This window comes from Peromyscus leucopus, chromosome 7 (assembly GCF_004664715.2).
Source record: "Peromyscus leucopus breed LL Stock chromosome 7, UCI_PerLeu_2.1, whole genome shotgun sequence".
Taxonomy (NCBI): Eukaryota; Metazoa; Chordata; class Mammalia; order Rodentia; family Cricetidae; genus Peromyscus; species Peromyscus leucopus.
The window spans coordinates 88173923-88188126 of record NC_051069.1 but is presented as its reverse complement, the minus strand read 5'-3'; the positions used below and the strand labels follow the sequence as shown (position 1 = coordinate 88188126).

General features: G+C 46.2%; 1 protein-coding gene across 4 annotated transcripts in view; it reads right to left on the bottom strand.

Annotated features, from left to right (window-relative positions):
- Positions 1 to 9253: 9253 nt before the first annotated feature.
- The window catches only part of Dzip1l (DAZ interacting zinc finger protein 1 like), a 40842-nt gene continuing 35891 nt past the window's right edge, over positions 9254 to 14204 (bottom strand). For all 4 annotated transcript variants that reach the window (XM_028869963.2, XM_028869965.2, XM_028869964.2 and 1 more), the window contains exons 16-17: positions 12378 to 12517; positions 9254 to 10629 (exon numbers count right to left, since the gene is read on the bottom strand). In XM_028869963.2, coding sequence (XP_028725796.1) covers positions 10468 to 10629; positions 12378 to 12517 — 302 coding nt within the window. In that variant the 3' untranslated portion in view covers positions 9254 to 10467. The remainder of the gene's footprint in view (positions 10630 to 12377; positions 12518 to 14204) is intronic.

Genomic DNA, 14204 nt, shown 5'->3' with positions numbered 1-14204 from the left:
ATCGCCCACTTTTACCCTCAGTACTCTTCTCTGTCCCGTCAGGACAGGACTCTGCAATTGGTTGGGTTTTCTTTATTGGTGCCCGCCACCCAGCTCCCAAATAAATACATGGAGACTTATTCTTACTTATGAATGCTCAGCCTTAGCTTGGCTTGTTTCTAGCCAGATTTTCTTAACTTGAATGATCCTGTCTACCTTTCGCCTCTGGGCTTTACCATTCTCTAGTCTATATACCTTTCTTTCTTAATCTGTGGCTGGTTGTATGGCTGGGTGACTGGTCCCTGGCATCCTCTCTCCTTCTCCTTTTCTTGCTCCTCCCTTCTCTCTCAAGACTACATTTCTCTTATTTATTCTCTCTGCCTACCAGCCCCGCCTATTTCTCTCTCCTGCCTCCGCTATTGGCCGTTCAGTTCTAAAACACCAATCAGGTGTTTTAGATAAACAAAGTAACACTTACAGAGTTTTACAGAGTTAAACAACTTACAAGAGTTATGCAACATAAAAGAATATAACACATGTTTGCATCATTAAACAGATATTCCACAGCATAAATGTAAAACATCTTTAAACTAATATTCCACAACAGGGCTGCCTTCCCTTCTGAGACCCAGTTCTGTCCAAGAGCCATGTGGACCCTAATCCGATAATTCCTAAAGGACCTTTTCAAAAGTGATTTTGTTTCTGCTGCATGCCATTAACCACTAGAGAACTAATTCTAAAGAAGAAAAAGGAATTGTGACAAATGGCTCAGAACCATGAAATAAATGCTGATTATAAATATAGGCTTGAGGCTTTGTGAACCGCTGCAGCTCTAATTTTTCAAAGAACAAAGAAAAAGCAAGAGAATTTTTTAATATCAAAAGGACTTTCAGGTTACAATTAGTAAATTGACTAGCCTTTTTAAAGGCACAAAAGAACTTCTGAAACCAGACGCATTCCTGAAATAGCAGAATACTGTCAGTCTAGGGGACTGTCTGGGCCAGCCTCTGCACCTCAGAGACATGCAAATCAAAGGTTGCATAACTTCCCAAAGGTCATAAGTCTGAGGCTGCCAGGATTCCAATCTGGACCCAGTCTCCTGTCCTCGGGCCCTCTCCACTCATTCTATAGTGGGAGTTACTTTCATGAGTGGACAGTGGTCCCCAGAGAACTTGGGTGACTCTGCAGTGGTGTGATTTGTAGAGGTGATGTTGATGGTGGCATCTATGATTGGAACTTGTTTGTTCCCCAAAGATCCATGTGTTAGAAGCTTGGCCTCAGTGTGGCAGTGTTGAGGTGGTTGACCTTAAAGAGGTGGGATCTGGTCAGAGGTTCTTAGGCCGACTGAAGCCCTGCTCTCGAGAAGGATGGCCGGACCAAGGCTTTCTCTGACTTCTTGTCTGTCAATGTGACCGCTTACTACTGCATACCTCTTGTCTCTGTCTGGGCCAGGAGGTTCCAGGTTCTTGGAATCTCGGTCAAAGAACTAAAGGAGTAAATGAACACAAATAGCAACACCGGAAAGAATTTTATTCCAAAGCAAAGCAGATGTACAGCCTAGATATGCTTCAAGAGAACAGTGAGCTACCTGAGGTAGAGTTCTCAAGAGAACCCAGTTACTGTGTGAGACGCTTTTGTAGGTCCAAGAGGAGCAGGCGTTAAGGGGTAAAGCATGGGTGGTTTCCCAGTTTTTTGAAAGGCTTGAGTTATATAAGCCTTTATTCCCTTCACACGTCCTTTCTAACGATGCTTCGGGTTTTAATCACATGCCTGCTCAACCAGACATAGTCCTAAGATGGAGTTTTTCCCTAAAAGTTTGCTTTGTGGACATAGTTTGCCTTGTTGAGTGTGCATATGCCCAAAACTAGTCCAGGCTGGACTGTCCTACTGTTCCTCAGTTCTATGTTTCAGGACATGTTTGACCACAAAAGGGGACTTACTAGAGGTTACTAGGGAGCTATGGGTGTGAGTGACCACAAGCCTTTGCCCTGCCACCACCTACAGAGGCAAAACTCAAATGAAGCCCTAGGCCCTAAAATGTATGCTACAGGTGGGATCACAGGCCACTAAGTGCATTGTGGGAAAGAGGTATGTGTGCATAGTTAAGTCAAGTAGGGTCCATGGTTGCTAAGCTGTTCCTACGCTTGCCCGCCTCACATCCTTGCCTTTGCAATCTGACAGAGAGTGATACAGCCAAGGGAGAATGACTCTAAAGCCTGGAATAAAGTTTCATCTTCCCCAAATAAAAGTTCTGACAATCAGCTGCCCAACCATGTAAATACGCTTAATACTATTAAACAGACCCCCAGTTAGAAATGGTTAGTACTGAAAGTTTCGTGTGTGCTTTATCGCAATGAAAAACAAATGGTTTGTCTTGGGGTGTTTTGTTTTTGTTGTTTGTTTGTTCGGTTGGTTGGTTTTTCAAGACGTGATTTCTCTGTACAACAGACTGGCTAGTCCTAGAACTCACTTTGTAGCCCAGGCTAGCCTTGAACTCACAAAGATCTGCCTACTTCTGCCTCTCAAGTGCTGGGTAAAGGTGCGTGCCACCACTGCCTGACTTAAAAAACAAATGTTTTTAAGACAGAGGTTACTTGAGTTGCTCTTGCCCTTCACTGTGGATGTTGAGCATGAGCCCACAAGTATCTGCCTGCTTTTGACATGTAGCACTAGAGGAATTAACAAATAGAATGGTAATTTAATGCTTAGTTTTGTAGTGTGTTTTTCTATCTTTCACTAAATATAATAATCATTTTGCATACTTATGAATTATAGCATACACCAATACATGTATACAATAAGTAATGATAAAATGTGTGATTATCATCATTTCTGTCATGACAAACATTTATCAGTTCTTTGTGTTGTGTCACCAGTGAATAAATGAAGTGGGGTATATGCACAAAATGGAACTTTTTTTTTTAAATCTTTTTTAAATTTTATGTGTATGAGTGTTTTGCCTGCATGTATGTTTGTGTGCCAGTTGTGTGCCTGGTACCTGCAGAGGCCAGAAGAGGGTGCTGGATCCCCTAGTAATTGAACCAGGATCCTCTGGAAGACCAGCCAGTGCTCCTAACACTGAGCCATCTCTTCAGCTCCCATAAAATGGAGTATTAATCAGCCTAAAAACAGGGAAATTATTTTATGGGCTCCAATGTGGATAGACCTTGAAGACACTATGCTAAGTGAAAAATGCTAGCCACAGAAGGCCAATTACCATATGATGCCATTTATATGATGCTCCCTAGATCAGTCAAATCCATGGAAAAGGAAACGAAGTGGTTGCCAAGTGTTGAAGAACGTAGGGAAAGGAGTGGTGTGGTTATCATTCATGAGCACACATTTTCAGTTTAGGACGATGCAAACCTTCTTTAGTGTAAATGATGATAATGATAACGATGGGAGAACAGTGTGCATGTATTTAGTGTCCAAGAACCAGTCCCCACTGGCTCATGTTTTGAATGCTTGGTCCCCAGTTTTCAAGGCTGTAAAGCTTTTAGAAGGTGGAGCCTGACTAGCAGAAGTTGGTCATTAAGAGCCAGCTTTCCAAGGTTTTACCTACCCCTGTTCTTGAGCTATTTCCTGTCCAGTCACCCTGTGAAGAATCTACCACATACACCAGCCACAGACTCTGCCACCTCATGTGATGGACTGCAATCCTCTGAAAGTGGGAGCCAAAATTCTTTCCTCAATAAATGGTTTCTGTCAGATATTTTGATCACCTCAGTATTGAAAAATAATGGATAGAACTGTTCATTTAAAATTGTTAGAGTGGTCATTTTTATGTTGTATTGCATGTTTCCATGACAATAAAAACTAGAGGAAGGGGGGGAAAAACTAGTGTCATGCTAGTCCCAGGAAAAAGAAATAAAAAAGGCATCTGTAGATTAACAGACTTGCATAAAAAATGAGAAATTAGGGATACTAAATGTTCTATGGTATTTAGAAAAATCGTATTAACTTTTGCTGGACTGTGGTGGTGGTATATTGGTTATTTTTGGAAAGGGAGTGCCTTTCAAAAATAGAGAAATATTTGTAGCTGTGCTCAGATGATTACTTAGGAAGGTGAGGAGAGGAACACAGGAAGACCAAGTCTCCATGTGCTGATAATTGTTAAAGCTGAGAAATAGGGACATCAAGCTCATTACCTCGTTGCTCTATTATTTTTTATAGATGTTGACATTTTCCATAAGAAAGATGGAAACGGCAACAAAAAGTGAACCACACCAGCTTTTCACGGGAGGCTTCTGAATATCATTGGGCAACTGATGAAAGCTTTCAAAATGGAGAATATAAAAAATAAAAAAAGAATCTAACTGCAGAAAACAATTGCATTTTCCATGGATCACAATGCTAAAACACTGCCAGATGAATGGTAGCCATAGTGGCAAGGGGACGCCAAGGCAACGCTCAGGAACACTCAATCTCTAAATTGGTTCAAGTTTCTAGGGAACATGTGGCCAACTGGAAGACAAAAATGGGCGTGAGACATGGAGGACGAGGCTACTCAGGTCGCCGCAGTCCAGTTGCGCCACCTGCTGGTAGCAAAACTCAAGTGCTGCCCTCGGCCCTCAAATGCATACAGCAGCCGGACAGTTGCTGTGAGGCGAAGCCAGTTGATACTCACAGGGAATTTGGGTCAGGTGCTGGCATCCAATGTTATGTTAGCCCAGCAATCTCCCCTTTCTGTGGCTTTGTCTTCTTTTCCTATTCTTGAAAATCAAGATTCAGCCAGGCAGGGGTGGTGCACACCTTTAATCCCAGCACTTGGGAGGCAGAGGCAGGTGGATTTCTGTGAGTTCGAGAATAGCCTGGTCTACAGAGTGAGCTCTGGGACGGCCAGGGCTACATAGAGAAACCCTGTCTCAAAAAAAAAAAAAACAAAAAACAAAAAACAAAAAGGAAAGAAGGGAGGGAGGAAGGAGGGAGGGAGGGAGGGAGAGAAAAAAGGAAGGAAGGAAGGAAGGAAGGAAGGAAGGAAGGAAGGAAGGAAGGAAGGAAGGAAGGAAGGAAGGAAGGAAAGTCAAACCTCCAGATTCACTCACCATTCTCTCTGAGAAATGTACCTCCAAGGTCCTAAGGCCCTTGGCCTTTGACTGGCAACTAGACTCTGTTCTCCTGATTCTCACGCCTGAGCTTTCGCAGGGAACCATACCATTGTCTTCCAGGAGTCTGCAGCTTTCAGGTGTCCTATCACGGGATCTCTCAGCCTCCACCAGGTGGGAGGCAACTCCCCTAGTAGATCCCCTCTCTAGATCCCTTCCTACATCTAACAGGCTTTGCCTGCCAGCATTGGTTCTCTTGATCTTCTAGTTGCCCCCCAAGCAGACTGTCCAACAGTCCCCAGGAGCAGACCCAAACCAGAGACAAAAGGGCAGATCCCAGAGCACATGTGCTAGAGGCTGGCACTAGAAGTGTGCCGTGAAGAGTTCTGTGAGGTCAGAGTATCAGTTGGTAGAGGGCTTGCCAAGCATGCAGGAGGCCCTGGGTTCAATCCCTAGCGCTCTATAAACCAAGCCTGTGATCCCAGCACTTAGAGGTGGAGGCCAGAGGGTCAGAAGTTCAAAGCCATTGTCTTGCTGCATAGGAAGTTTGAGGCCAATATGGGGCTACATGGGGTGAGGATGCAGGGAGTGAGGAAGATGGGTGGATTTCCCAGAGCTGAGCAGATCAACCCTTTTCACTTCCTTCCCATCCCCCCCTCCTTCCTGCCTTCTCTTCCCATCTCCTTTTCCTTCCTCCCCTCCCTCTTTTCTCCTTTGTCTTGGGTTTCTTTCTCTATCACTTGAAAACACTGACCAAGAGCATGCACTTTGCAGAGATGACAATATTCCAGATGTATCACATTTTTACTTTACTCAAAATGAGTAAAATGCTGGCAGGATCTAAGAGAACTCCCACCCTTCCAGACATGCTGATCCTTCTTCCTTATCACATAGCTACTGGGGTAGCCATCGGACATGTCAACTGTCAATGGTATGAGATACTCAAAGGGAATTACCTGTAGGAGGCTCAGCTTAGACAAGACTTTGGAGGAACCTGCTTGTCAAACATATGGTCCTACTTTCTTCAATGGAAGGAAATAAATGGGGCCTGGTCACTTGGAATGCTGGAGTGAAAGCGATCAAACAACCTGGTGATCCTTTGCTATTCTATGGAGGCAGCCTTCACCCGAATTTCCCCCAAATTCTGAGAATTGTTTAGGCCCTAATCCTGGGCTTTGTCTCTCGGTGACTAGAATTCATCCTTATAAGAAGCCCCTGTGGTAGTTTGAATGTAATTGGCCTCCATATTCTCATAGGGAGAATAGGAGGTGTGGCTTTGTTGGAGTGGGTGTGGCCTTGTTGGAAGAAGTGTGTCACTATTGGGGTGGGCTTTGAGGTTTCCTATGCTCACAATACCAGCAAGTGTCTCAGTCTGCTTCCTGTTGCCTACAAGATGTAGGACTCTCAGCTGTTCCTCCAGCACCATGTCTGCCCTGCCTGCATGCTGCCACACTCCCCACCAAGATAATGGACTGGACCTCTGAAACTGTAAGTTAGCCACCTCAATTAAAGGTTTTCCTTTATAAGGGCTGCTGTGGTCGTGGTGTCTCTTCACAGCAATAGAAACCCTAAGACAGCCCCATGTACCTTGCATTCTCCATCAACAGAACCCATCCTTAGTGCTTATTACAAATCCTTCCTCTCTAGGCCATAGCCCTCGGCCCTGTTTATCAGCCAACAGAACTCATTCTTATTGCAACAGTCACGGGTGCTTTGCCGCCTTGCTGGGGAGTTTCTCTGTAGCTATGCCTAAAGCTTGGCTGTGATCACTGTCATGTGGAACCTTTTTTGCAAAGTTTTGCTGTAATTAAATGTGTACAAAAAATAAACTGAGAGGTCAGCCTCTGGGTGCTTTGACCCAGCACCTGTAAAATTGGTGCTGGCCGAGTTTCATTCTTCACATCACATGGATCATCTCCCTGCAAGCCAGGAGGCTTGAGGGGTCCCTGACAATTACCTACCTGCCCAACTGTGTCCAGCATCCATGAAAAGTCCCTTGCTCTAACCACACCAAACTGGTTCCTTTACACTGATGTGGTCCTAGCCCTCCCCCTCCCCAACTACCACATCTCTTTGCTCTCTGCAGCACTTTTCTCCCATCATTCTTCCTGTTCCTCCCATAAGAACATCAGCACACCTTTTGGCTACACCATACTGTTCCTTCCTTTTGTAAGTTTGAAATTTTCATCCATTAAGAGTTAGAAACACCTTTTTGTGGCAAACGCGAAGGTGTTGATGACTGCTTTTCTTTTAGGATGATAAAATTGCTATTCAACTACAAGGGATGAAACCGACAGAATTCAGCTGCACTCCTCTGAGGTGTCACATGACCCCAGGCTCCTCCCCCCCCCCCCAGGCTCCTCCAGCCAAAGACAAAGCATGGTGCAGTTACAAAGGCCTGGCGAGCTCGTGGGGACTCCACAGTTGGCAGTCCTAGCTCGGAAGCTCCCCTGTGAAAGGCCTCCTCACACAGGAGAGCTGTGTGGCTCTCCTAGCTTCTGCCCTGTGGTAGTCTGAATAAGAATGGTCCCCTTAGCCGGGTGGTGGTGGCGCCCGCCTTTAATCCCAGCACAGAGCCAGGCGGATCTCTGTGAGTTCGAGGCCAGCCTGGGCTACCAAGTGAGTTCCAGGAAAGGTGCAAAGCTACACAGAGAAACCCTGTCTCAAAAAACCAAAAAAAAAAGGTCCCCACAGGCCCATAGATTTGAATGCTTGGTCACCAGGGAGTGACACTATTTGAAAGGAGTAGGAAGTGTGGCCTTGTTGGGGCAGATGTGGCCTTGTTGGAGACTGTGTTTCACTGTGGGTGGGCTCTGAAGTTTCAGAAGCCTGAGCCATGCAGTGTCTCTCTCTTTCTGCTACCTGTACCACGTCTGCCTGCACGCCCATGCTCCCCGCCATGATGACAGTGAACTAAACCTCTGAAAGTGTAAGCCAGCCCCAATTCAATGCTTTCCTTTTCAGAGTTGCTGTGGTCATGGTGTCTCCTCACAGCAATAGATCGCTAAGATAGGCCTCTTCTTTCTTCCACTTTGCATCCCTGCCAGATCCCATTTCTGCCACCTTTACTTTGCCCAGGGAAAGTACCTCAGTAAAACTGGCTTATTACAGCTTGATCACTGCATCCCAAAGGCCCTAAACTGTTGTCGTATGTTTTTTTTTTTATTTTTTTTGGGGGGGTCGCCACCCAAATCACATAAGGAGGCTTATTCTTAATTATGAATGCCTGGCCTTAGCTTGGCTTAGTTTCTAGCCAGCTTTCCTTAACGTTAAATTATCCCGTCTACCTTTTCCCTCTGGGCTTTTCCCTTTCTCTTGCTTCTGTAAATCTTCCTCCTACTCCGTGGTTTGCTGGCTGTGTAGCTGGGTGGCTGGCCCCTGGAGCCCTCCTCCTTCTCTGGCTCCTCCTTCTTAATTCTCTCTTCCCAGATTTCTCCTTCTATTTATTCTCTCTGCCTGCCAGCCCCGCCATCTCTCTCTCTCTCTCTCTTGCCTTGCTATTGGCCGTTCAGTTCTTTATTAGACCATCAGGTGTGTTAGACAGGCACAGTAACACAGCTTCACGGAGTTAAACAGACGCAACATAAACAAAAGTAACACACCTTAAAATAATGTCCCCAACACTAACCTGGCACTGTTGAGGTGGAAGCTGCTTCACTCCCTCTTCACCACCCTCAATCCACAAAGCTTGAAAACATAATAAAGAACGACAGAGAGGTACAAACACCATCCTATATTTAAATGTTCACTATAATAAATAAATACTTTCACACTAAAAAAAATAGAATCATCCAGGCGGTGGTGGTGCACACCTTTAATCCCAGCACTCAGGAGGCAGAGCCAGGCGGATCTCTGTGAGTTCGAGGCCAGCCTGGTCTACAGAGCGAGATCCAGGACAGGCACCAAAACTACATGGAGGAACCCTGTCTCAAAAAACTACAAAAAAAGAAAGAGAGAGAGAGAGAGGGAGGGAGGGAGAGAGAGACAGAAAGAAAGACAGGAAGACAGGAAGAAAGAAAGAGAGAGAGAGAGAGAGAGAGAGAGAGAGAGAGAAAGAAAGAAAGAAAGAAAGAAAGAAAGAAAGAAAGAAAGAAAGAAAGAAAGAAAGAAAGAAAGAAAGAAAGCCTAAGCCATATGCCACCATACACACCTTTGATCTCAGCACTCAGGAGGCAAAAGTAAGCAGATCGCTGAGGTCCAGGCCAGCCTGCTCTATAGAGAGTTCCAGGACAGCCAGTGCTACACAGAGAAACCCTGTCTCAAAAAAACTCAACTCCCCCCTCCAAAAAAAATTCAGTCATATAAAAAAACTACATATAAAAACTCAATGTCAGAAATGATTTCAAAAATTAAATTGGTGGTCCTATGGGGACAAGAGGCTTCATCTAAATTGCTCTTTCTTCTTGGCCACCAACAAGCTCCACCAGGTGTAACAACTCTGGGAACTTCTCCAAGGTCATCCTGGTCTGGGTTGAATGGTGTCCTGGTTAGTTCTAAATATCAATTTGTCACAACTGAGAACTGTCCAAGAGGAGACCGTCAGTAGAAGAAATGCTTTCAGGACAATGTCTGTGAGAAACTGTCCTGATTGTTCACGGTCATAGGAGGACCCAGCCCACTGTGAGTGGCACCATCCCCAGGCAGGTGGTCCTGAACTGTATACAAAAGCTAGCTGGGTATATACAGCTGTGAGCCAGTTAGCAAGCAGTCCCTCCATGGTTCCTGCTCTGCTTCTTTGGCTGTGAAGTGAATTCCTTGGTCAGAGGTAATGCTATGTGGAAGAGGAAGCAGGCTGACCCTCAAGTTCCAGCCTTTGCCCCCCTCAGCGACAGGCTGTGACCTGGAATTGTAAACGCAAGAAAGCCTTTCCTCCTCTAAGCTGCTTTTGGTCAGAGTTTCATCACAGCAACAGAAATGAAATGAGGACAGGCAGCCTCTCCATACTCTCCTAACTCTCTAATATCTAACACTAGATTACTACGCTCGGCCCTGGCAGCGGACACTTCACACCATCTACCTCTGTCTGCACCCCAACTCAGTGGTGAAAGGCGAGAGAGTCCAGCCCAGAGTAGGTAACTGACGACTCCGGACCCATCTCCATGGTGACCTGCAAATTACAAAAGGCCTAGAAATAGTAACTCCTTTAAGTCTGGGCTGGACATGGGAATCATGGAATAAACACTTGGAGGTCCTGTTATAATCCTTCTCACATTTACACAAGACAGCGCTCCAGGACCCAGCCTCTTGGGGTAGCAGCAGGACCCCGGCCCTCTGAGGTAGCAGTCCATACAGGGAGAATGCATAGAGGTCTGTCTCCTGCTCTGCTTCTCCTCAAGGGAAAGATTTCTTGGCTGCTGGTGGGAGCAACAGGCCTAACAGCCTCTTCTGTTGGGGTGAGCCCAGCCAGGCAAAGAGGCTAAGCCCTCTGGCAACCACAGCAGAATCACCAGCCAGGAACCCTAGGTCGGCCAGAACTCCAAGGGCTGGCATTGAACTTTTCTGGGAGCTTTGATCGAGACAAAGGCTTTGGCGTTCCTCTCTGGTCCAAGTCCTGGGAGAGATCTTCCAAGGATGAGATCTCCAAGTCACTCTCATCCTCAGAAAGCTGCAGAGGTAAAAGAGGAGAAGAAATTTGATTTTGATAAATGCAGGAAGCTGACAGAGAGTTCAGCAGCATCCCAGATAGAAATGGGGGAAAGTGAATCTTCCGAGTCAAGCCATGGGGAGAGGTGACTCCTGGTCCTGCCCTCCAAGCTCCCTGCCTCTGAAAACCTGCTCCAGAGACTCGGGGCCACAGTGGTTGAAACAGGTCTGGCATCCTCCTGAGGCCAAGGCAAGCACCTTGGAGAGATTTACGTGTAGATCTGGTTGCTCACATTTGCACTGAAACCTGGGCAGTCTGCATGTTCACAGCATCGTCTATCGGCATTAGACTACTAGGGCCCACTCAACAGAGGAGAGGGAGAGCTTGGAGATGGTTACACGTGCTCCATGATAAAACCAACACAGTATGTAATAAAAAGGTAGATGAGGGGTAATATTAGACGCAGATTTTTAACTCCTAACATTGACAAAACTGGAAGCCCAGGGCCTTTAACTTTTGAAGCTCTTGAGATGAATGCACCTTAGTTGAAAGGACTCTTCCTCACAGACTGGTGCTCAGAGCTGCCTGGTAAACATTAAACTTGAGAGGAGATGGGAAGCAACAGGACACCCTGGAATGGGCCTGAGCTGCAGCCAATGGTAAAACTAAAGTCTGCTGGAAGGTCAGGCTACAACCAGACCACAGTAATAGCCCAGGCCAGGAGTTCCCACCCAGGGTTTTCAGCGCCTCTGGGGGCTGCCTGGGCTTTGACATAGGCCATTCCATGTATTTCATCCTGGCATGTAAAAAGATACCGTCCAGGGCCTAGACGGCCTCTCTGTCTATTTTAGACTATGGTGCTCTTTCTCAATGGAGAACAGGAGAGCTTGGAGCACTTTGCATAAATGCCAAGATAAGCCAAGCACACCGTGTGATAAGAAAAGGGATGCAGGGTGCTACTATAAAACACAAGTGAGGAACTAGCGGGACTGCTCAGGGACAGTGCCTGCTTAGCAAGTGGAGGCCCCAGGTTCCATCAGCAGCACTGAAAAGACCATTGCTCACTGCCACTACCGTTGCTTAGGGCAACATCCTCATCATCGCCAAACGGACCTCTTCGGTTGACAGGAGCAAAATGAAAAGTATAATTTATTCTCCTGCCCTAGAAAATAACAGAACGTAGCACCTGTTCCCTGATGGAGGGAGAAGGTGACGAAGAGTCTGGCACCCATGTGAGGGCTCCGTCTGCAAATTCCACGGCAGCTACAGCCTGAGGGAGGCCAGGCCACCGAGATGTGCAGTGGGGAGGCATCCACCTCCTCGAACAGATGGAGCAAAGGTGTCTGCGTTTCCCTATCTGATGTGCTGTGTGGCACCACTCTGATGGCGGACAGTGTTTTCCATCCAGCCTTCTGTTGGGGTCTTCTGTGAAGTCAGAGCTGGGGAGGGGCCCAGCACGGAAGAGACCGCACGGGAAGATAGCCACGGCAGGAGGCTCACAGCAGCAGGAGACCATAACTACATCTCCTCGAAAAGTACTTATCTAACAAACCAAAGGACTTCTTAACATTAACATGGGCAGAGAAAAAAATCTGAAGTGGTCATCTTTCCACATAGATAGGGACAAACGAGACAATGTCACATGCAATGTCCTTCTCGAGTCATGTCAAAGCTCATACTTGCTCAGTCTTGTCCCAACCTTCACCCCAGAGCCCTCAAATTCGGAGCTGGCTATCTGTGGAATGAAGGGCCATCTTCAAGCATCCTACCTGAGACTTCCTTGCTGGTGTGGAAGACCTCTGTAGGGCAGTGTTGGGCCTTAAGAACACACTGACCCCTCCAGACGGCTTCTTTGCTGGAGTTTCAAGCTGTTTCTCAAGGTTTTTGACCATCGACTGCACCAGTGTTCCTGGAAGGGGGCAAGTAGCCATGTGAGTGGGGCAGGCCCGGAAAATGAATGCTTCGTCCCTTTGGACTGCATCTAGACCCCAGGGTAGACAGATGGAGTGGGGGAGAATCAAGAGGAAGAAGACAGGATTAGCAACTCCCCTCCCCCAAAGAGGGAAAAGGACCCAGAGAAGGTCCAGGCTAATAGTAGCCTGGTTATAAGCAGCTTAGAATGCCTTGATTATATATTTCACACACACACACACACACACACACACACACACACACACACACATTCATATATGTGAATGTCTTCTTAATGTAACTGCTGACTGGACTTATGACAGGCTGCTGGTGGAACTGTCCCGAATGAATCTGAGGGGACCTTCTGTTTAATTCATGAACTACAAAAATTAATGTACCGTCAGGCGATGTGTGATGGTTAATCTTGTCAACTTGATTGCACTGGAAATGGTTGAGGGAATTAGTAGAGCACACCTCAGGTGTGTCTGTGAGACATTATCAAAGGCAATTAGGTCACGAGGGCTCTAATCTAATCGGTGGATTGATCCCTTGATAGATTCATACTGGGGTGACTGGAGGTGTGGGGAAAGGTAGGAGGTGGGAACCACTTGGAAGAAGTAGGTTACTGCCCTTTTTCCTGTATCCCTTTCTCTAGATTCCTGTCTGCCAGGGTTTGATCTGCTCCACAGATCCTACAAGGATATACTGGTATCTGGAAAACCATGCACCAAAATAAATAATTCCTCCCTTTAAGCTTGGGTTAGTTCTTGGGTATTTCAGTCACAGTAAAGTGACTCCTCTGTCTTCCTTCAACACCTCCACCCACAGACAAACATAGATCAAATATTAGTATCACAGGCACAATTTCCTATGAATTCCATGCAGGAAGCAGGAGTTAATCAGTAACTCAGATCATCAATAGGCCCTGACTCACAGCATGAACATCACACAGCTCTCTGGACTCAAATGCTAAGGCTCTTAAGGCAGACTTTTAGAGCTGCAACAGCCCTTGGATGATTGATCATTGTGTTTATTGGGGCTGGAAAGATGGCTCAGTGGTTAAGAGTGTCTGCCTCATTTGCAGAGGACCTGAGTTTGATTACTATCAGTCAGCTCACAGCCACCTGTAACTCCAGGCTTCAAGGGATCTAACGCCCTCTTCTGGCCTCCACAGGATCTGCACTCACTTATGCATACCCACACACAGACTTACACATAATTAAAAATAAAATGAATCTTTAAAAGACAGACATGTTTATTAAATTCCTAGTATGTGCCAAGCACTTTGTTTTTTGACCTCTTATTAATCGTCTTGTTAAAATATGTCATTTTACAACAAAGAAACCAGAACCTTGCACAAGGACAGGCAAGGATCAACAGAGCCAGAGTTGTATGAAAGACTAGTGACTCCCAGTTCTAACATCTCTCCATCTTGTCCTCCCAGCTAAGGTATCAAGCCTCCAGAAAGCTAGTCCTGGTGCCTTCTGATGGGTTGACAGGCTTGGATTATGCTGCAGACATGAAGAAGCATTGCAGAGTCCATTAAGACACGTGCTAACAGACTGCAAACCCCACAGCTTCTCCTTCTGGTTTTGGAAAGTCGAAACTGTAGGCCCCATGTTCCCCAGCTTAGCCTGAGCTAAGAAACACAACCTGAGGCAGGGGCCTGGCTTCTGTCAGCAGTT